The sequence below is a fragment of the Parasteatoda tepidariorum genome, chromosome 10 (assembly GCF_982258835.1).
Source record: "Parasteatoda tepidariorum strain Cologne lab strain chromosome 10, Ptep-v5.0, whole genome shotgun sequence".
Taxonomy (NCBI): Eukaryota; Metazoa; Arthropoda; class Arachnida; order Araneae; family Theridiidae; genus Parasteatoda; species Parasteatoda tepidariorum.
This window is the reverse complement of record NC_141764.1, coordinates 99,487,520-99,509,955: the sequence shown is the minus strand read 5'-3', so window position 1 is coordinate 99,509,955 and position 22,436 is coordinate 99,487,520. Positions and strand designations below refer to the sequence as shown.

Below are 22,436 nucleotides of genomic sequence, written 5' to 3'. Positions count from 1 at the left end.
CTTAAAAGCATATTTGCCGAACTAATTCATTCTACATACATACGTTTGAACGGCATGGTTGATTTAACATAGTGGGTATAACAATTTAAGATTTAACTTTTCAAATTTAAATTAAAACGACAAAACGCATAGTTGCAGCTACCAATAAGAAATTATTTTCTCAACGACCGTTCAATTTAGGGACTGTGTACGTAGGTAAAATCATACGAAGTGAATAAAATGAGTTTAAAAAATGCAAATAATAAGAATAACATATTTATCAAAATCTTTATTGGTTCTTAGGCCAGAATTGGTAACGTTGTATGTTTAGCAATTTCACAATGGCTTTTTTTATTTCTTAGCAGCCTGAAATATCCTTTCTCTCCCCACTTCTCACCCCAACTGCAAAATAATAAGAAACATTATATGTTAAGTTTCATATATATATACAGGGTGATTCTAAGAAGATAGGCAAAATTTTAGGATGTGATAGTACACACCCAAGCAAATAATTTTTATCTAAGAATGCATGGTCGAAAACAAAAAGCAGAACAGCTAGAGGGCGTCAAAGTTTATGTTCCTATATGAGGCAAAAACACACAACGAACGATGAAGTTAAGTTATAAAAGCAAATTTAATGGCATGTGATTACAATAAGTGTTCAAAACAGTGGCCGGCAGCGGCTATGCATGCAGTACAACGGCGAAGAAGAGATAGACGAACATTCTGAAACACACCAGGCATATCACGAACTTTCCCAGCAGCGGCCGAAAGCTTGGCGACAAGTAACGCAGCGCAGTAACTCGCAACAGGAATGGAGCTTTCACGTTTGTTTCAAACAACTTTCCAAATGCGCCAGCACCTTTGCGCTTTGTTTTCGAGCATTCTTTGATAAAAACTGTTTGCTTGGGCGTGTACTATCACTTCCTAAAATTTTGCCCATCTTTTTGGAATCACCCTGTATATATATATATATATATATATATATATATATATATATATATATATATATATATATATATATATATATATATATATATAATTTCAATTCCTCTATAATAAAAAATAAGAAAAAAAACTAGGGTCATAACTTTACCAGCTGATTTCACTGCTTTGTTGTTTTATGGTTGGGTCATAGTGGTACAACCAAGCTTCGTTAGCTGTGATGATGCGTTTTAAGAAGTTGTCGCCTTCTTGATCTGGTCTTTCTTTCCATTCTGTGCACACATCCACTCGATGCTGCATTTATTCGGGTGTCAACAATTTCGGAATCCATAGTGCTCAAACACGTTTCAGTTGCAAATGTTCTGCCATGATTGAGTGAACACTTCCTACAAAAATATTTAGGAGAGCATGCAGCTGACGCACTGTCATTCTGCAGTCCTACCTGTGGATAGCCGCAGCTGTGTTAATCCAGGGCTAAAGAGAATAGAAGGGCTAGTTCACTACTTTGTAGAAACTCTCGCCGTTCCCAACCTCCGACTTTCGCCTGTGACATCACGGTGGAGCAAAGCTTGAGCTTTTACTTCAAGAACGAAGCGTTCGGTCTAACTAGCTTTAACTAATATTGGAGCATTGCTTTTTGTGACATGTTCCAAGACATTCTTTGTTTCCTATAATGATTTTTCTTCAGTTTTCAGTGAATTACAAAAATTTAAAATTATTTAACAAATGCCAGTTTGTGCGATTGCAACTTACAAAAATTCTGATAGAAACACAAAAGGGGAAAATATTATTTTCCATGTGTTCCCTAAAGTAAATGAACAACTATGTAAAGAATGGCTTCAACATTGCAAACGAAATGACCCAGGTTATATTAAATATGAACAAATATGCAGTAAGCATTTCTTGAAACAAGATTATGTAGATGAATGAGAATGGATTGCCGATTAGAATGATTTTAAAATTGCTGTAACTCTACCAAGTGCTCTCTTATCTAAGGGAGGACTAATTGTTCCGTCAGCAGCATGGATGGAAGTGTGTCAGGAATTTAAGAACATTTTTCAAAGTGTGCATGAGACAGAAAATCAAAGTGTTATCAAAGACTTTATAAGTGAATTAGAGGGACGATATCCCGCAGTGAATAAAAAAGCAATACGCTTATTTTGCATTTCAGAACTTTTACAAGAATTCGCCATCTGACTACTTCAAAAAAAAAAAAAAAAGGCAGAAGAAAAAATTAAAAAGTCAAAGAAAATAAAAACTTAAATGAAGAATATAGATAATTAATAGTTAAAATTCTCCTAGTTTCTTGACGTAGTTATTCTAAATATCATTTTTTTAATTATAATTATTTTTTTAATATAATTATATTCTTTTAAATTTAAATATCTATAAACAATTGTAAAATTTCTAATATTTTTATGAACCTAAATTATTATTTTGTTCGAATAATTAGCGTTTAAGGTTGTTGTTTCCTAATGATTAAGTATAAACAAATTGCTATTAACAGCATATTTTAAAATCAAGATTCTAAATTTAACCTAACTTTACAAATTCTTGTTATCGAACAATATGTAGCTAAAAAAGTGTCGATATATGCATTAGATTTTTTTTCATAATAAAAGTTAAAACTGAAAATTTTAAAATAAAGTATTTATAGCGTCATTTACGACAACTAGTAAAATATTTTTATTTGTTTAATATGATATTTAATTTAATATTTTGGCCAAGAAAATTTTTTAAAACTATGTTTTGGCAGGGAAATAATATGTTAATTGCATAAAGTTTGAAAGCTAATATCAAGAAAAAGTCCAACTAATTTTTACAGAGAGAATGATACATAGTTTTCATAATATCTTTCTTGCGATCTCCGATATCTGTGTGCAGCGTCACGTCATGAGCAGGGAAATCGTAGCTTCAGTTCTAAGAGCGAAATGAACTAGCCCTTCTATTCTCTTTAGCCCTGGTGTTAATCATTGTCTCTTTGATGGAAGTGGAAAGTCGTCCCTTGCGTTCGATATCTTCCACATTTGCCTTCCTTGCTTAAAAGCTTCATGCCAGCGAAAAATACTTGCCCTCGACATTGCTTCACGTATCATGACAAAGATCACCGATGCTGATTTTTGCAAACGAAGACAAAAATTTTAATCGCATAACGTTGTTCCATCGACGCTTCCATTTTGATAACTGGCCTAGTCTCGTAGGCGCCCACAAACACGATTCAGTATATATATATATATTACATACAGGGTGTCTCAGTTAAGCGTTTCAGAACTTCTAAGAAGGGTAGGGGACATCCTGCCGACTCGAAATCATATAGCAATGTGGGGTCGCAAATCCTTTCCTGAAGCGGTTGCGTACACAGAAGCACCATAAAGAAATGAGACCGTAAGTGAAAAATCGTTTTAATAATACATTGAAAAAAGCATAACGCACATGGGTCAAAGTAAGTGTTCGAAGTTTCTGCCACCGGCTACAATGCACACCTCACATCTCCGGTGCATGGACATCCGAACATTCTACAATACTCCAAGCATATCTCGAATTTCTCCGGGAGCTACTGTGATTCCAGCTCCTTAGCATTGTTAACAGGGGTGTCATAAACCAGTGTTTTCATATGACCCCAGAAATAAAAATCAGACATGATAGGTCGGGTGACTGAGGAGGCCAACGCACTGGAAAGCTCGGTCGGAACTTTCGAACAACGCCATCTACCGCGTCAGGAAAGCATTTCCAACCCCACGTTGCTATATGATTTTGAGTCGTCAGGATGCCCCCTACCCCTCTTAGAAGTTCTGAAACGCTTAACTGAGACACCCTATATATATATATATATATATATATATATATATATATATATATATATATATATATATACAACAACCGGTCGTTTGACTGGTTATGGTGTGTTTATTGTTAGGCATATTTTTATCGGGCTGACAGGGTGTCCGTCAGTTGCTGTGTTGGACAAGTAACCAGTTTCCTTATTTAAGGTGCAAATTATGCCCATTTTTCTTTTCCGGTATATTAATCCAATATTGGATAATATTTTGGCCAGGTTTGGTTTTATTTGCTTTGCTAGTTTTTGTTATCGCAATGAAAACCTGTGTTTTTTTTTTTTTTGTATTTTTATATACCTGTTTTTGATAATCCAGTAAGGTTCGCCTTTTGATGTTTCGCCATATCCAACAATTAAAACAGCATGGTTGATGTGATGATTTTTTTCACACTCCTTATCATGATATACTCCAGATCTGTTGGTAAACAAACACATTTTATGTATATTAAAAAACCCAGTTTTTTTATATTATTTCAAACATTATTAATTAAATTTTCAAAACTATTGAGGTACTTTTTATGGCTCAGTTGTCTGATTGAACAAAGAAATTCAAACTTTGGCTCAGTGTCTGACAATTTTGTTTTGTTGGATCTGAATTTATATAAGAATTTTTTATTATAAAAATTTATGCTAATAATTAGGAATTAAAAATATATAGATACTTGAGGAAGAAACACATTTCTTTTCGACTCCCTGACGTACCACAAAAATAACGTTTTTCTTTTCTTAAATCTTATCAATTTGCCGAATTAATCGTATATAATAATTACTATTCTTTTAAAAGCTTATTTTTCCTAAATGTAAATATATTCCTGGCAAAAATATGATTTGGTAGATTTTAAATGAAATTTCTAAGTAACGAGAATAAATATTCCATGACATCGATTCCATGTAATATGAAATATTCCATGGCCTCTTATTTTGTAACAGACATTAATAACTGATATGGTGTTATGTCGTCACAGCTGACAGTTACTTGAAAAGAGCTAAGGCCGATCTCAGCATACTGCGTCACCAAATATTTATTATTTAAAACTAAATACTTATTTCAGTACTTGTAATGATGTAAATTTTTCGGGGCGTGAATTAAGGCAGTAACTGGTCCATGAGTAGCAAGGACTTCTTTCAATAATTTTTCGTCTCCTTTTGGTAGTACCCCATAGTATTTGATCGCTGCTTCATTTTTTCTTTTCTTATTCTTGCATCGACCAGCATCCTAAGAAGTAAATTTTATCAATTTTAAAAAATGTAATAACAACCGACACTATAAGTTTTTCAAAATTTAGGGCTACAAAATTGATCATGAGAAAGGTGATACAACTTCGGTATAAAATTGTTGAGAAAAGTGTGGTGTAAAGTAAATGAGATATCCCATCTACTGAGAGGGTTAGCATGACGGGCTGAATTCCCAGCGTGGACACCACTATCTTTCCCCCATTCCTTCAACACATGAAGAATTTCCACTTTCTTACGCCTCGCCTCTTAAATGATGATCTTAGGCTATTGCAACACGCAACTCTCGTGGGCAAACATAGATGACAACACCACAAGTGTGCTCATCACAAAAATCTAATATTCCACTTCACGCTAAATGATGCCACTAGATCAACTTATTAAGCCACATTAAACGGTTCACTTAACAAAACAAATTTTAAAAAACCGCAATGTTAAGTCACTGAACTGCACTTGTAGCATTCAAAAACACGGTCATGACCGACTTAACATTCATTCCACTCACTATAGAGATAGTATTGTGATGAAGCTGCTTATATACTCAAGCTGAGAGGGCTAATGTAATAACTAGCTAAACTGGGTTCGAATCCCAATATTGAAACCGCAATATTTCCTCCATTATTCAAGCACATGAGGAGTGTTTATTGTTCTGTAGAAAACAGAGACTCACTTGTGAAGAAGATAGACCATATTTCTGACTTCCAGAACATGGAATTTTGGAGACTCAATTGATAAGGATGAGACCACTAGATTTAGTTGATTACAGCGTTCCAGGACCCAAATAATTTTTTTTTTTTTTTTTACATTTTAGTACTATTTTCCCCTCTTTTGTAACAGAAATTAGTAAGAGTATAATGATTTCATATTAACCTATTTATTCAATAACTGAAAACTATGATTTTACTACAAAGTACTTTTTATTAAATATATATATATATACAGTGGTGGCCAAAAGTGTGGACACTTTTTGAAAGTTTCATGTTTTTCAACTTTTTGTGCTTGTAGAATATATTAATTTTCACTTAAATACAAACGTTTATATATCAAATTGAAGGTAATTTAATGTAGAATTTAATAATAAATACAGTATTGCAATATCTGTATTACAAAAAAGGTTATGCAACAAATAGTCAGATCTATCTTAGATTTGCATTTTTTAAAGTGATACTTACACAATCAACACTTAGTAGGATAACCCTTATATTTTAAAACAGCTTCACGGCGTCTTTTCATCGAGTGTTTGGAGTTCATCTTTCGTAATCACATGGTGCCAAGAATCAATTATAGCTTCAATAAGTTGTCTTTTATTGGATGGACGTTTTTTTCGTACAAAAATTTTAGAACGTCTACACAAATTTTCAATTGGATTGAGATCAGGGCTGTTTCCCGGTCATGGTAATATATCTATGCCTTTATTTTGAAAGCATGCTTTGCATACTTTTGCTGTGTGGCATGGAGCTGAATCCTGCTGAAAAATAAATGGTGCGTTGTTGGGGAAGAGATCCCTGTTTGAAGGTATCAATTTTGGTTTCAGGGCAGTTTCGATGTATTTTTTGGCATTCAGGATGCCATCAATCACTTGAATTTGGCCCACACCATCTGCAGACATACATGCCCAAATCATGACATTTGTTGGATTTTTTGTAGTTGCTTCAATGCAATCATGATGAAGCGCTTAACCTACTCTACGTCACACGTATTTTCTACCATCACTTCCAGAGAGCGATATTTTACTCTCATTACTCCAGATTACTTGCTTCCATTGATTTTCTGACCATTTAATGTGTTCTTTTGCCGACTTAACTCGTTTTTTGCGTTGCTTTTGACTTAAATATGGTTTTTTCCTTGGAATTCTAGCTTGTAGTCCAAATCCTGATATCCTTCTTTTTATTGTTCTTGAACTTACTGCTATACCAGCTACATTCATTTCACATCTAATGGCATCTGATGACTTTTTTCTATCTGGAAGGCATAGCCATTTAATTTTTTTATCGGTAGTAGTACTTGTGCATTTTTTTCGGCCTGTTATGGCAGCCTGAATGCCAAGAAATACATCGAAACTGTCCTGAAACCAAAATTGATACCTTCCATCAGGGATCCCTTCCCCAACAACGAACCATTTATTTTTCAGCAGGATTCAGCTCCATGCCACACAGCAAAAGTATGCAAAGCATGCTTTCAAAATAAAGGCATAGATATATTACCATGACCGGGAAACAGCCCTGATCTCAATCCAATTGAAAATTTGTGTAGACGTTCTAAAATTTTTGTACGAAAAAAACGTCCATCCAATAAAAGACAACTTACTGAAGCTATAATTGATTCTTGGCACCATGTGATTACGAAAGATGAACTCCAAACACTCGTTCACTCGATAAAAAGACGATGTGAAGCTGTCTTAAAAAATAAGGGTTATCCTACTAAGTATTGATTGTGTAAGTATCACTTTAAAAAAATGCAAATCTAAGATAGATCTGACTATTTGTTGCATAACTTTTTTTGTAATACAGATATTGCAATACTGTATTTATTATTGAATTCTACATTAAATTACCTTCAATTTGATATATAAACGTTTGCATTTAAGTGAAAATTAATATATTCTACAAGCACACAAAGTTGAAAAACATGAAACTTTCAAAAAGTGTCCACACTTTTGGCCACCACTGTATATATATTTAAATTAAATGAGCAACTCTAATATTTTCGATATATCAATCAAATTTTGTTAATATTTTCTCTAGGTGACACATTTTGTCACACTGTATTTTTCTTTTTTAGTTAGATAGAATGTTTCGCGTCTAAAATTTAATTAGTAAAATACGCAATGTTCATATTCGCAAAATGATAACAGAAACTCAAAATTCAATTAATTAATTAACATAGATAATGAACAGAATTAATCGAAATTCAAAATTTATTAACTTCATAATTTCTCCGTCCAAAATTTATTAAGGAAGGGCATATTAATTAAGGATTTATTTGTAATATACAGGCTCATAAATTTTACTGTGGAGCACAAAGAAGTCTTTATTTAACTCAACATTTTGTCTTATGTGAGTGGAACCCTCTTGTAGAGGCATATCTTAATCTATATTCTGTTGGAAATCTGAACAAAATTGCTAACTAACTTCCATCGGGTCTAATTACAGTTGCTAAGATTTCATTTGCAGCTTCTTTCGTAAAATTTCCCTACAACTGCTGTAGCGATGTCTCTTACAGTCATAGAAGTGTGTTCATTGAGAGCGATTATTTTAGAGCGCTTCCTCGGACTAATATCCATCTTTTATAAGCACATAACTTCTGTTAGACTAAACTTAAAATTATAACCACCAGGTTCCACACTGAAATGCTCACAACTGAACTACAAATACACTAAAACCAGTCAGACGAGTAAATTATAGTGAAGGTTTATCTGTCACAGCAGCTCAAAGCAGATATAACTGGTTTGAAGCGGTTCGGGACATCACTGGCAATCCCATACTAACTCGAATGAAAAAATCTGGCTTGTAACCAATTAATTCGAACACTATAGTACTTCCATTTCTCTCTTGCGACTGTCCTGTTTTGAGTTTCTGATTTTTACATAATAATTACATTGACCTAGTGAGCGAATATTATTTTATACAATTTCTGAATATGATTTGCAGAATATGGATTTCTAGGCTCTTAATTATTTTATTTATCGTTACGTTGACATATTCACTTATTTTGTTGCAATTCCTTATTTGTTAACGATTTTCTTCATTTTTGTGGTTTCCAGATTAACTGGTAAGGATTTTTCGTCTTGGTTTGGTGTTATATTGGACCCTGATGAGAAGAAGCCACGTGCGTGGAGACCCATGTCTTTGGAAAAGCAGATCTTGGTAGTTGAGGGGTCATTTACTAGGCACCTCGTTAAGGGTGGAGGCTGCTTCAGGGGGGACTTTCGGGCTTATAGCTATTAGATAGCATCGGTATTTAAGTAACAGATTTATGTCTGATACCAACACCCCTAAGTTGCATTCCGTGGTGGGTGGTGCCGAAACAAAAGCGGAACCCCTTCACCTAGTTTCAACCTTTCTAAATGTCCTAATTATGATCCTGCTAAAGCGAATGCGCCGTTTCGGGTGTTCTACTCAAAAGTTATATTTTATTTTGTTGCGCCAAAACTGTTGGATTTACGATGGAATCAAAAAAATATAACATTCGATAATTTGTTCGAAAATTATTGATAATTAATCTTGGGAAAAGTTCCAGGTGAGCCTCTGAACAAATCGAAATTTGACTACAGAGTTGAGATTTAGCATGCGGAAAAACCATATTTGTTTATGAACATAATGAGTTTTTTTTTTGGAACGTTTTGCAATTTTAATTGCTTTGTTTTTGCTCGAAGTCTAGAAGACTTAGAAATTACGAAGGTGTATAGGGAGTATGAGGGAAGAAAAAAAAAATTCGGATTTGTCAATTAGTTCAAAAATTAATAACTATTAAACTTGTAGTAAAAAAAAAAAACACACATTTTGGTCAGTCTGCTGAAATGTAACAATAGAATTGAAATTTGACGTGCTGATAAGTACCATTTTGTATTAAAAATTTTTTTATATTAATATTTTAACAGGAATACTTATTCTTAACTCCTATTTGTTCGAAAGAAATTGCAGATGCAATTGCTTTTTTGTGATTTTTTACAGCTTTCATTGCTTTAAATATTGACTTATTTATCCATTGCTGAAGAAAATCTATTTTTCCGCACAAAATCTTTATTTTAATTCCTCGCGGTCGAGTAGATGTCAATCTAAAGAGAGATAGATTACATGTTATCAGACATACATTTTAACTTTCAGAGTAAATTATTTAAAAAAAACTGTAGTTACAGTAAAAACGTAGTTAGATCAAAACAGTTTCCTGTTTAAATTGTCATAAATATCTTCAAGTAAAATTACTTCACATTTATTTATCGTTATTGAGCTTCAGAATCTGTATTCCTTAGGTTAATTTTCGGGTACAGATGATACATTTTCGAAATCTAGGTAATTGTCTATTTCGCTACGATTAATGCATTAACTAAATGTTCTAACATAGAGCTATCATATTTTGAAACCAAAATGTTCAGTGTTTTTGCGGGAAATATTTACGTTTAAGAAGAACTAAACGATGATATCCATCTTAATATAATTAATTACATATATATCACTCTTGTGTCAGTCACTTACCTTGGCTTTATACGGATAATCTTTTGCTCTGTTTATTCCTTTATTTGTCTTGACATAATGGTAAGCATGATCCGTAAATCCACCGTGACAACCATGATTTCCTGTCGTCGAAGGTATAAAAAATATAATTTATTTTCGAGTATTGAAGAAAATGTATTAATGTTTATGTAGAGTGGGCAAAATAAGTTACGAAACACTTTTATAACTTATCATCGAAACAAATTTTCAGAATCATTAATTTCTAGAGGTTATTCGGATTGCTGATACGGAACAACCAGAACTGTTGTCTCTGCGAATTCACTTACTAACCCTGAAGTTAGACATAGTTTTTATTTTATTTTATAACCGTCGTTGAACAGCCGACCTAATTTTGGGTTTACTAATGTTCAACTCCTGGATCAAGTATTGGGAGAAATTTGCCTTCGTGGAGGACCTTTTGATGGAACTAACCCACGGTTAGCCTAACGGCACCGAACTCTAACCCAGGATCCTTCTACCACTGAAGATATTTTACTTTAGCCGGGAATGGAATTCGTATTGACCCGATATTATCTTATTTAATAGAAGTTTACCTTAAAATTTTTATTATTCGAATCGTTCACGATCTTCATTGATTACTAAAGATAATCTCTTACGCCATTGTCTGATGCCGGCACGAATCTTTTTAAGAGATAATTTATCACCCAATCAAGAAGCTCTGGGAGCGTCAAATCTTCTGTGCTGCTTAGCATTAACTATATATTCAAAAATTAAATCCGGTGAAGAAGGCTCTTCTGACTTAATAAATTTCGAACTAACTGACATGACTGCTTTGTTTTAGCTTGAAGAACCTTGCCGAAATATCCAATTGATTTTGGGATACAATCTGTCAGCATGTGGCAATAAATGTGTTGCCAATTCTTTCTTTTTGTACCAAATGTTTTGATTTAAGCAAAAATCATCTGCACTTTTAGAAAGCGCCACTCACAGGAATAGTGAGAGACAATTTGTTTTACTAAACGATTAAAATTAATTAAGTTACGGATTAAATGAAATGGCATTAGGTCCAAAAGAACAAAAATCATACTACGCCGATACAGCTCATCAAAAATAGTATATTCGGTGTGATTTAAAATAGATATAACGATTACGAACCGTTATAATTATAGAATTGAAAATAATTTGCCAATAAGAAAGTAAGAATTTCACAAAATGTAGAAAGAAATTTCTGTTATTCTTTACAAAAAGTTAAGCGAAATAGCTAGAGTTTAAAAGATGCGAATTAAAATATAAATATATTTATGTACCCAATAACATGTACTTCAAAGTTAAGTTAATTGTTCATTAAGTTGTGAAGTGTTTATTAGAAGTTATTTAACTTTGCTTGAAATATCCTAAAATTTTGCCCAACTTGTTAATTGCTAGTGATAAAAAATATGAATGAAAGCTAAATAATCGATGTTGGAAATATTTGTTCCAGCTTTAATTTTTTTAAAAAGTATTTTCGTCATTATTTGTCTTAAATTTCGGCTCTATGCGAAATGCCATGTGCCTTCTTAAAAAGCATTTTATGTCATCGTGAAAATTTGTTTTTCATCTAACATTGCTTATCATTCCTCACTGTGGGTGAATCATACAGATGTTGGTTTCAAAGTGAGTAGTAGTACCATTGCGAGAGCAGTCTACTTATATTATGAGTCTATGGTTGTTTTGTATCAGCAATACAGTAACTTAAAGAGATCGGTGATTAAAGATTACCGTATTTCCTGGAACAGTCCATAACATCTTGTTCGCTTAACTCTACCAATTTACCAGTTTTTAAAGCTAAGTGAGCTTCGAGAGCTGCAACTGTTCCAAATGCCCAACAAGATCCACAATGACCCTGTAAAAAAGTAATACTTTCGATCAAATTTAAAATCGTGGAAAATAAAAACTCGTCTTCAAATTGGAAATGTAAAACTAATTCACAAATTAGGGATGTGATGATTGCTTTAAAAAAAAATGGTATCAGCTTAATGAACGAATTCGGATCGTTCTTAATTATTATTATAGATTATTTTCCTTTTCGGATGCCGCAGACAAATTTTTTCTCTTCCTTACAAAAAAATAAGGCAAAAATCTTAATCTTAAATTATAAATTTTTGGGGGGAGGCATACCATGTCACAAGTCGCTCGAAAAAAACAATTTCATAACGCAGGGGTGATTTTATTCCGAGTTTTTCACATTTCTTCCGTGACTAAAAACTAGAAGCAGGGCTTGCGATTTTTGCTCGAATATTGCAGAATTCCGCGTATCTCAAGACCATCCATTGGTTCGCGAACTTCCGCGATTCAGAAATTTATAATCCGACAAAATTTTGAAGCTTTTTCTTTTAAATCCCGTTAACGAGACGTTTATTTACTTTTTTTCGCCAATTACGCGAAGGACGTCTTACGTGATTCTTTCGCCAATTTAAATTTTTTTTTTTTTTTTTTTTTTTTTTTTTTTTGGTTTGGCGGATTTTTGCCATTTTGAATGAATGGAACTGCCCCGGAATGTGCTAATAGTCACGCAATGCTAATATCAAACATCGATTTTCGTATTTACCTGATTTAAAAGCTATGCATTGCGACAAGTATTCACCCGATTCAAAAAACGTACATCGCACTTCCTATTCACGTAATTTAAAAATCCAATATCATGATTAGAATTTACGCGTTTTTAAAACCAAATATCGAAATTCGTATTTACGCTAGTTTAAAATTCAATATTGCAATTTGTATTTTTGCCTTCTTAAAATCCAGTACCGCGACTCTTGTAAGAAGTAAGTTTTTTCTTGAATGAGTTACTCTAAAGGTGTGATATTCTACATTAGCAGGTAAATTAATGAAAATGTATTTTAGTTTAAAAAGTTATATTAAATGTGAAGTATGTTTGGTATATAAAAATTGTTATCGATTTTGTACTCATAAAATATTCAGTGTTTTTTACTCTTGATAACATTAAAGACTTGGCGTGATGGCAAAAGCGAAAGTAGGGAAGAAGGTATTCCATAAACAATGATGTTATTGGGATTTTTACATCTAGTCCTCTTCACTTTCAAGCTTATTTTCTAGGCGAATCGATTGTTTCATTTCTTTTGTAGGTGAGAAATACATTTCTGCATCCATCAAAGCAACGGTTACCAATTTTTTTTCTTCAGCCATGGAACCCTAAACGATCGAACTTCTTTAGGTGGAATCCATACTTTTAAAGAACGAGTCGGTGTAAATATGCAGGCGAGAAAAAAAAAAATTCAAATGAATTCAGAAACTTTTAATGTGAATGAAATGTTTTCATAAACAAGCCTTAAAATTAAGTTTTGTGTTAGGCAATTGAATTCTTAAGTCTGCAGAGAGTTTCCATTTGTTAACTACTCTTCAAAAGAAGGGATTTGAGATTTTATTTTGCTGGGTAATGAGTCATGTTGGTATTCCAGGTAATGAACTAGCTGCACGATCTGCCACATCTGTTTTACCATTGTCCGTACCCTTCTCTGACATGAAACTACATGTTCGAAAAATTGTAAAATCATTATGGCAACAACAATGGGACCTCAAAGTTTTTAATAAACTCCACAGCATCAAATCTGATATAGACCATTTCCCAGTACTGCGGTTGCGTAGAGCAGATGTAAAACTAACCCGTCTTCGAATTGGTCATACCCGGTTGACACACCTCCATTTGTTGCTAGGAGAACCCGCTCCTCAATGCCATGGTTGTAACGTTCCTCTCACAATTCATCATATTTTAATAACATGCCCATGTTTTAACCAGTTTAACGTATTTTAGAACTTCTATTTTATGCATGCAAGATTTGTTAGATAACATTCATCATCCAAACATTTTTGCGTATTTACGTGCTCTTGGTATTTTTAACTGTATATAAATGTTTTAATACATTTGCAATTTTATTCACTTTCGCAAACACTTTACTTACTTCATGTATTTTATATCGTATTCACACCTTTTATCTGATTTTATTCATGCCTTTTACCTGATTTTATTCATACCTTTTATCTGATTCTATTTACAAACTTATACCATTTTATCAGTTATAATTGTACGACAAATAAAGTGGTGCATGTACTTTGCCTTTTTAACTGTTTTACCGTACTGTATGGCGCAGCATGTCCTCTTTTGGACTTTGTGCCACTAAACCCTACATTCAATTCGTATTCACACCTTTTATCTGATTTTAATCGTGCCTTTTACCTGATTTTATTCATCAACTTATACAGTTTTATCAGTTATAATTATACAAATAACTAAGTGTTGCACGCATTATGTCTTTTGAACTGTTTTTACCGTATTGTTTGCGCAGCATGTCCTCTTTTGGACTTTGTGCCACTAAACCGTACATTCAATCCAATCCGATCCTGCAGAGAGTTTCTTCTGTATATATTAGGTCTAGTAATTTTTGCCATTTAAATTGAACATTGTGTAAAATAAGCTGAATTGATTTTTTTTTTTTTTAAATAACGGCAGGCACTGAACTTTCGTTCCTTAGAAGATGCCGGAAGAGCTGCTCATTTATCGTTACCCACCTAAACCCTATCGTTACCACCTAAACTATCGTTACCACCTTGAGCACCTAAAGTCACGGAGGCGAGCAACATTACCCACGCCACACAACAGAGGACAGAGAAACATCCATGCCCTGAGCGGGATTCGAACCGGTAAACTGGTCGGCAATTTTTGAAAAATAACTATTATAAATTGTAAGAAAGGTTATCAAAGAAAAATATTTCTTTATTCTTGAATTTGATTATTTTATTTTGAATTTCAACTTCGATGAAAAATACTGATGCACTAATTTATAAATGCATATCTTTTAGCAATTTATTCAATATATCGTTAATGGAAAAAAAATATTTTTTTAAATTCCCTATATTAATTTTACTTAAATAATGCATTACTGGTTGGATACCAGCCTATTACAGGTTTAAAAAAATCATTACTGATTAAAAATATAGTTCTCACTTACGCACCCCTGTAACACCTTTTAGAAATTGTTGTTATAAAAAAATTTAATATTATGAAATAAATACTTTTACTTACTTGGTTTTTTACCGATGTAATTATATTTTTTTTTCTCCAATCATGTTTTTTTGGAATATTTCGTCTACATTTTCTGTCGCAATCGCTCTTAAATTCAACGTAATCGCTTTCCTGTGGCCTAGACATGAATGCACAATGATGGTGACGTTTAAGCTCTCCCTCTGTCTGCAACAAACGCTCATTTCAATACACATTATCATTAAACAATAAAATAGGGTACTTTACGAAGAAGAAGATCACAATACCCCACACGTGTAATCTATTACGTCAACGCCATCTAATCTTTATCAGTAAAATGACGTATTAAAGTTGAGCTACATAAGTTTATACTCTTCTAAGTTACTCTCCTGGCCAAATTATTAAACGCACTCTAAATTCTATGTAAAATCTTAATTATCAGGTGATACTATACAGCTTTATTGTTTTCATGTGACTGAAACCGGTTTGCACTTGCTTACGTTAGTGTATTAATTGGTTAAATTAGACGATATATAATATAAATTTGACGATAGTATAATTTAGAGAGACGATATATTATATATAAATAGAATATTTATTATATCAAGCATTATATTACATAATAATTAGATCAAATTATTAGACTCACTGCAGTTAACGCCTTGCATTACAATGTTAACCCATTGATACAGGTGCGTAAACAAATGCAAACCTGTTTCATCCGAGTGAAAATTATACAGCTGTATAGTAACGTAAATGTATTGTTTATGTATTTTATTGTAACCGTGATATTTTTTTTGTTTTGTGTACCTGGCAACTTTGTGTTAGGTCTTTTTGTAAACATAAGAGTGAAAGAATTTAGAATGTGTCACTTAAGAGAATTGATTACTTGACGGTCTTGGCTTAAAATAGCTTATTGTCAACTCCACCAAGTGAAATAGCATCTAGAAAAGCAGAGCTCAGCACATATCGCTGGTTCAAAACTAAACCGACACATCTGCAAACGTATTATGCCTGCAGATGTGTCGTTTTAGTTTTGAACCAGCGATATGTTCTAGACCAGTGGTTACCAACTGGCGGTCGGCTGGCCACGGCTCGTGCACTAAAATATATTAGTTGTCATTTTTTTAGCGAACTATTCTCGTAAAAAATCTATATGAGTTTAAAGTACTTTTCTTTCGTCAAAAAAGAATCTCATTTCTTCGTTTCTGTGAAATTTAAAATGCCAACGGTGTAAAAAAAAAATTTATCGGGTAAAAATCTACTTATTATTTTAATTTGTAATTCAATACTTTTGTTTTGTACAACTTGATAAAAGTCTGACAGTAATATTTAATGTTCCTTCAAGCATTAAAGATTCCTACAGTGGCAGTCAAAAGTATTCGTACAATGAATTTTGAAGTGCTCATCGCTTCATAGTATTTTATTAATTATACTACGTCATTAAACACAGATACCAGGCCTTGTATCCTTTATTTTTGAGCAATTTAATCAAAAGAAGTTTTCTTGTAAAACAATTACAGAAAAAAAATATAAAAAATAGAAATTAATTATCAAAACTTTTGTGTCAAAAGTATTCGTACACTTAAGAAATTTCCCTAAAATTATATAGTATATCACAGTTTAATACTTAGAAGGATACCCTTTCGTCTTAATTATTGCTTTCATTCGACTTGGCATTGAATCTACCAACTTCTTTGTAATATCTTGTGTAATTGATGCCCATTCTTCCAATATGGCGGTTTTCAGCTGATTTTTATTTTTTACTCCTCGATTTCTGATTTTGTCGTCTAAAATACTCCACAAATGCTCAATAGGATTCATGTCTGGTGATTGTGGAGGTGTGTTGAGTCTTTCGGGAGTGTTATATAATACCCAGAGCTTAACGACCCTAAGCATACAGCTTATAATGCTGTCTTGTTGAAATATATAGTTAGTTTGAAGACCCATTTGTGAAGCGCTAGAATTTAAATTACTTTTTAGAATGTCAATGTACTTTTTGTGATCCATAATCCCATCAATGATGTGCAATTTACCCACTCCATGTGCGCTCATACATCCCCAAACTAGAATGTTACCACCGCCATGCTTTACTGTCGCACTCAAATTTTTTGGTTGTAGCTCTGTATTCTTTTTACGCCACACAATTTGTCTGCCATCAGATCCAAACACGTTAAACTTGCTCTCATCCGAGAATATAACCCTGTTCCAGAAATCAGGATTTTTATTAACAAGGCTGTTTGGCGAAAGACATTCGTTTCTTTCTATTAACTTCCGATACAAAAAACTTTTTTCGAGATACTCGACCATGGAATCCTGATTCGTTAAAAGTGCGGCGTATAGTACTTACCGAGATCGAAATTCCCTGTTTGAGGAGTTCTGCTTTTACTGCACTCAATTTTGGATTTTTCTTAATCAATCTTACGAGTAAGCTTAATGCTGAGAATTTTTGGGCGTCCACTTCGTGGAATATTTTCAACAGTATTGCGTTGGCAATGTCGATCTATAACACTCTGCTCTGTAGATCTTCCAATAGCAAGTGATATCTTTCTTAAAGAGTTATTATGGAGTTTCATTATCAGTTTTCTTTCTTTTCCCTTCCGAGCCATCTCAATTTAAAGCTGACAACAAAAAATACGAGTTTCAAAGAATGAAACAGATAAAGCGGTAAGAATAATATAAAATCTCGCCAAATATATTCCCACAAACGATATTTGGCGCACAAATTGTCTTAATTTTATTATTTTACAACTTGAAATGTGGATGTACGAATACTTTTGAAGCACGAGGTTCAGTGGTGAGATTCAAATTCTCACTCTATCGAGGAGCTCTTTATGACCAAATTTAAAAATTTCCTCCCAAATCATTCATGCAACAACTTGAAAAACATTAAGATTTTTTGAAAATTTCAATTAATTTTTACGCAATTTCAATTTTTATTCACTTTTGAAGTTAGTAATTTAAGTGTACGAATACTTTTGACTGCCACTGTATATAAGATTTTGATAAAGTTACTGCCTACCATTTGACTGGTGTTTTTAATTGCGGCCCCCGGCTTCATGCAAGTTGGATAATAGTTCGTGTAAGTACTTCTGTTCTAGAACGTTTGGCAAATTAAAAGGTTTTTGTCTTAGAGGGAGGATTTACTTATTGGATCACGATATAGTCATTGTCGATGTGTATCGTATTCACAATATATCGAGAGAATGCATTTAAAATATCGTGATAGCGATAATTAAAAAAAAAATCAATATTTCACAACATATCGCCCAGCTTTACCATAACTATAGCATCTATTAACATATGTGTAAAGAACATGCTTACCATGTCAGACTTGTGGTTGTGAGATTTTCTGTAGAGGTAAATACCTTTTTTGAAATCTTTATTGTGTTGACTTATATCTAAATGATTCCGTTCCCATATTTCTCTTCGAAAGTTCTCTTCATCAGGATCATAAAACTTATCAAATTCTGTCTAAAAATCCAATTACCATAAATCAGAATTTCTATAAAACAATATTTCCTAATAAATTTGAATTTAAAAAAGAATCAAATATTCAATGTAGAGTTAAATGGCAGGAGAATCGCCTATACCGCATCAAACAAGCTGTATACTATGTCTGAGCAAAATAAATATAGGGCAGAATAAAGAAATTTTGTTGCGGGACAATGGCTAGTAGTAACACTTTTAATAGTGGTCTCTATAGATTGATGGATTGAATGTTGGTTTTTTATGGCTCAAGATCCATTGGTCTCTATAGAAAATATGCGTCCCCTTTTCAAAAATTCTAAATTATTAAAAAAACTATTCATATTTTTGGCGCGTTTCTCAGATTATGATTAAACGCTACATCAGAGATCATTTAAGGGATTTAAAAATTTCCCTGATTTTTTCGAGTAGGTTTATGAAAAATTTAAAGAGTTGTATATAAAATTTTTAAATGACTAAGTTCAAAGTTTGAGTTTTTGAACCAATAATGCAACAGAAAATTTATATGTATTAAACCTAAAATGTATTTGTTCCAAAATAAATTTAAAATAATTATAATCATACTGATGAATACTTTCAAACATTCATTGAACATCAAGGAAATTTGTAAATCATCAGTTCATAAAAAGCACATGGAATACACAAAATGATAACAAATTACATGAAATTTTCCATTCTATTGAAAACAATCAAATAATATCCGCTGACTGTAAAACTCTTGTTTAAATAAACAGGCTGCATTGGCTACACTCCAGATATATCCGTATCCAGATATATCCGATACAGCAGCGCGATCTGCTACTACTACTTTAAATTTTTCTATACCATTCTCAGATGTAAAAATACATATTAAAAAGTATATAAAATCTTTATGGCAGCAGCAGTGGGATAACCAAGTGAATAATAAGTTGCACGCTCGTAAGTCAAATTTGGAACCCTTCCCTGTATTGCGACTACGTAGTGCAGATGTTAAGCTTACCCGTCTGCGAATCGGGTTAACAGATTTAACAGACATCGTCTTGCCTTTTTTGGCAGTTCTATTTTATCTATGGGAGATTTGTTAGGTGACTCTCATCATCCGAACATTTTTGCATTTTTACGTGCTATTGGCATTTTAAATTGTATATAAGTTTTATTTTATTCGTGAATTTATTCATTTTTAGAAGGATATTCTTACTTTTATACTATTTTACTGTGTTTTAACTTTGACGTGATTTTATTCCAATATTACCGTTGATTGTTTGTATATGATTTTATCAATTTTTAATTATATTTAGGAAAATAAGTATGCATATTTTGACATGTATAAACATATTGTTTGGCGCAGCATGTCCACATTTGGATTTTGTGCCATTAAACTCTACATTCAATCAATCAATCAACCAACTTCCCCGATTGGCTACTTTAAGCCTCACATTAGCAACTTCTTCACAAAATATAATTTAAAATAGAAAATAACACATTTTTCACTTAAAAAAATTAACAAAAAAAAAGTAAAACATTATTGAAAAATTTAAATAGTATCTTCCCGCTTTAAAAAATAATCAAAGAAGAATAAATAAATGAAATAAAATTTAAAAAAAAAAGCGTAATACAACCAGCCCATAAGTCCCCCCCCCCTTACCCTTCTCCTTACCTCAATGATCTAATCTGAATTATTACAGATAAAAAGAATATTCATTGAAACAGCGAGAAACATTCATGCTGCCCAGAAAGCGAGAGGGGAAATATCCCTACAGATTTTCCCTATGGAGGTACCTTTTTTACCGGGATCTTTTTTTTCCAGGAACCTTTTTACCGGGACCTTTTTTTCCGCCTACCGAATTAGTTACATGTTTGAAGTAGCAAGAAAAAAATTTGGTAATTTTTTTTAATAATAATTATTAAAAAATATCTATATCCACTCAAATATTTTTTAAATAACCTTTGGACGTTTAATTTAAATTATGGCCAACGAAGGGCTTTTTTTTTCTGATATCCCCCCCCCCCCCGGGATTCACGTAAGTCAGAACTCTCCTAAATTCGTTCACGACCTAGAGGCTGATCCATTAGTTACATTTTTGAAGTAGCAAGAATTTTTTTTTTATAATATTCATTATTTATGATTTATAGTTTTGTACAGAATATCTTTACCCAATATAGGGTGAAAATTGAGAAATTTAACGAGGAAATTTGAACTATCGTAAGAAGTACTATGTAAATATTTTGAGCAACATACAGATACATTACCTTATATGTTTCCCATTCCTCTGTAAACCTGGAATCACTAACAATGATATTTAGAATCGACAAAAATATTAACAGTTTCACAAAAAATTGATTCATGTTATGTAAATTCAGAAATTAGTTAGTTATATTCAACAAATTATTGCTACATCGAAGTCAAAATCGAGTTTTACGCATGAGTTTATATACTATGCATTAAACATAATATTTTACTGCTCATTTAAGCTTTTTGAATTCTTAGATAAATGTGTCTATAACGATTGTTACGAGTAAATAATGGATTCTTTCGTAATCAATTACAGTTGAATGCAAAACTGGATTAAGTTTAATCACAAAGAAAAAAAAATTTTATCTGCTTATTTTTTTTAACATTCATTTTTTAAGAAAAAGTAGAGCTTTCGAAATCGATTCGTGCAATTTATAACTAATAATTCGCTTTTTCCATGTAATGATATTCGTTGCCAATTTTAAACCAGCTTAAGAGTGAGTAGAGTGTATATAAAGTTGTTGCTAATTTATCTTTTTCTTTAAAAAATCATAAAATACAATTTAAAATATAAAACAGAATATTTCGCTGAATTTCAAAACAGTTAAATATATTTAGCCCACATTTTTAAAGCTGGTTTGATCTTAGATAATGCCTCATCTATAACTTTTCCAGAGAAATATACTTTTTTTATACATTATATACCAGTTTTGTCCGAAAAGTAAGTTTTTTAACATCATAAAAATTCTTCTGTAAGTTGTAAGTGAATAAAATTACATTTTTCAGTCCGATTTTGAAATAGTCGACACCTGCTTCGATACATCGTAATATAAAATAATTTCGTAAAAAAATTAACTGCTGCTGAAAATATTAGGTAAAATAAATAACAATTAATACATCATTAAAAGATAATAATAAAGTGATAGAAATAATGCAGGTATACATAGCTGCCACTTAGTTTATGAAAAAAGATTGAGAAGTAACACAGGCCTGCATGCAATAACTAATTTTTTTCATATTGCAAACAATCTCCCTTCCCAAAAGTGTGATGTCATTTTCGACTAATAGCATAATCCGGCCACTTTGAAATTTAATCGTTCGTCGCCTAACAATAATACTAATTCCTAATAAAAAGTTTGGTTTATTCTTTGTAGAAAGAAGACACAACCTAAGTATCAATAAATCCGCTTCCGCCTTTTTGATTTCGCGTACATGGAAATCGTCTTTAATAAAAGCACTCTTCTGAGCAATTTCAAATTGTGGTTTATCGGTTTGTTTAATACCACACAAACCTTCCCATTGTCAAATAATACATTAGGAAGTCCGTTAACATATTCTAAATTATACCTTGTATTTTAGTGTATTCAATAAAATTTAACTTTTACTTTGTTATTGATCACTTTTCGCCAGTTCGACTTCTTTCAAATATATTGAAATGTTTACATAAAGTGACACAACAATAAAAACGTGTTCTTTTTTTAGGGGAATGAGATGCACATGATTATGTTTTTGACATTTATTCGTAACAAT

At 32.3% G+C, this 22,436-nt stretch overlaps 1 protein-coding gene across 1 annotated transcript; it reads right to left on the bottom strand.

Moving 5' to 3' along the window:
* Positions 1-246: 246 nt before the first annotated feature.
* On the bottom strand, positions 247-21,073 carry LOC110282821 (cathepsin L-like). The gene is made up of 8 exons (XM_043056122.3): positions 20,924-21,073; positions 18,530-18,679; positions 15,248-15,412; positions 11,926-12,049; positions 10,189-10,289; positions 4,816-4,976; positions 4,059-4,175; positions 247-381 (listed from the first exon to the last, which is right to left on the bottom strand). The coding sequence occupies exons 1-8, from the start codon at positions 21,017-21,019 to the stop codon at positions 279-281; spliced, it is 1,017 nt and encodes a 338-aa protein (XP_042912056.3). The 5' UTR covers positions 21,020-21,073; the 3' UTR covers positions 247-278.
* Positions 21,074-22,436: the final 1,363 nt, after the last annotated feature.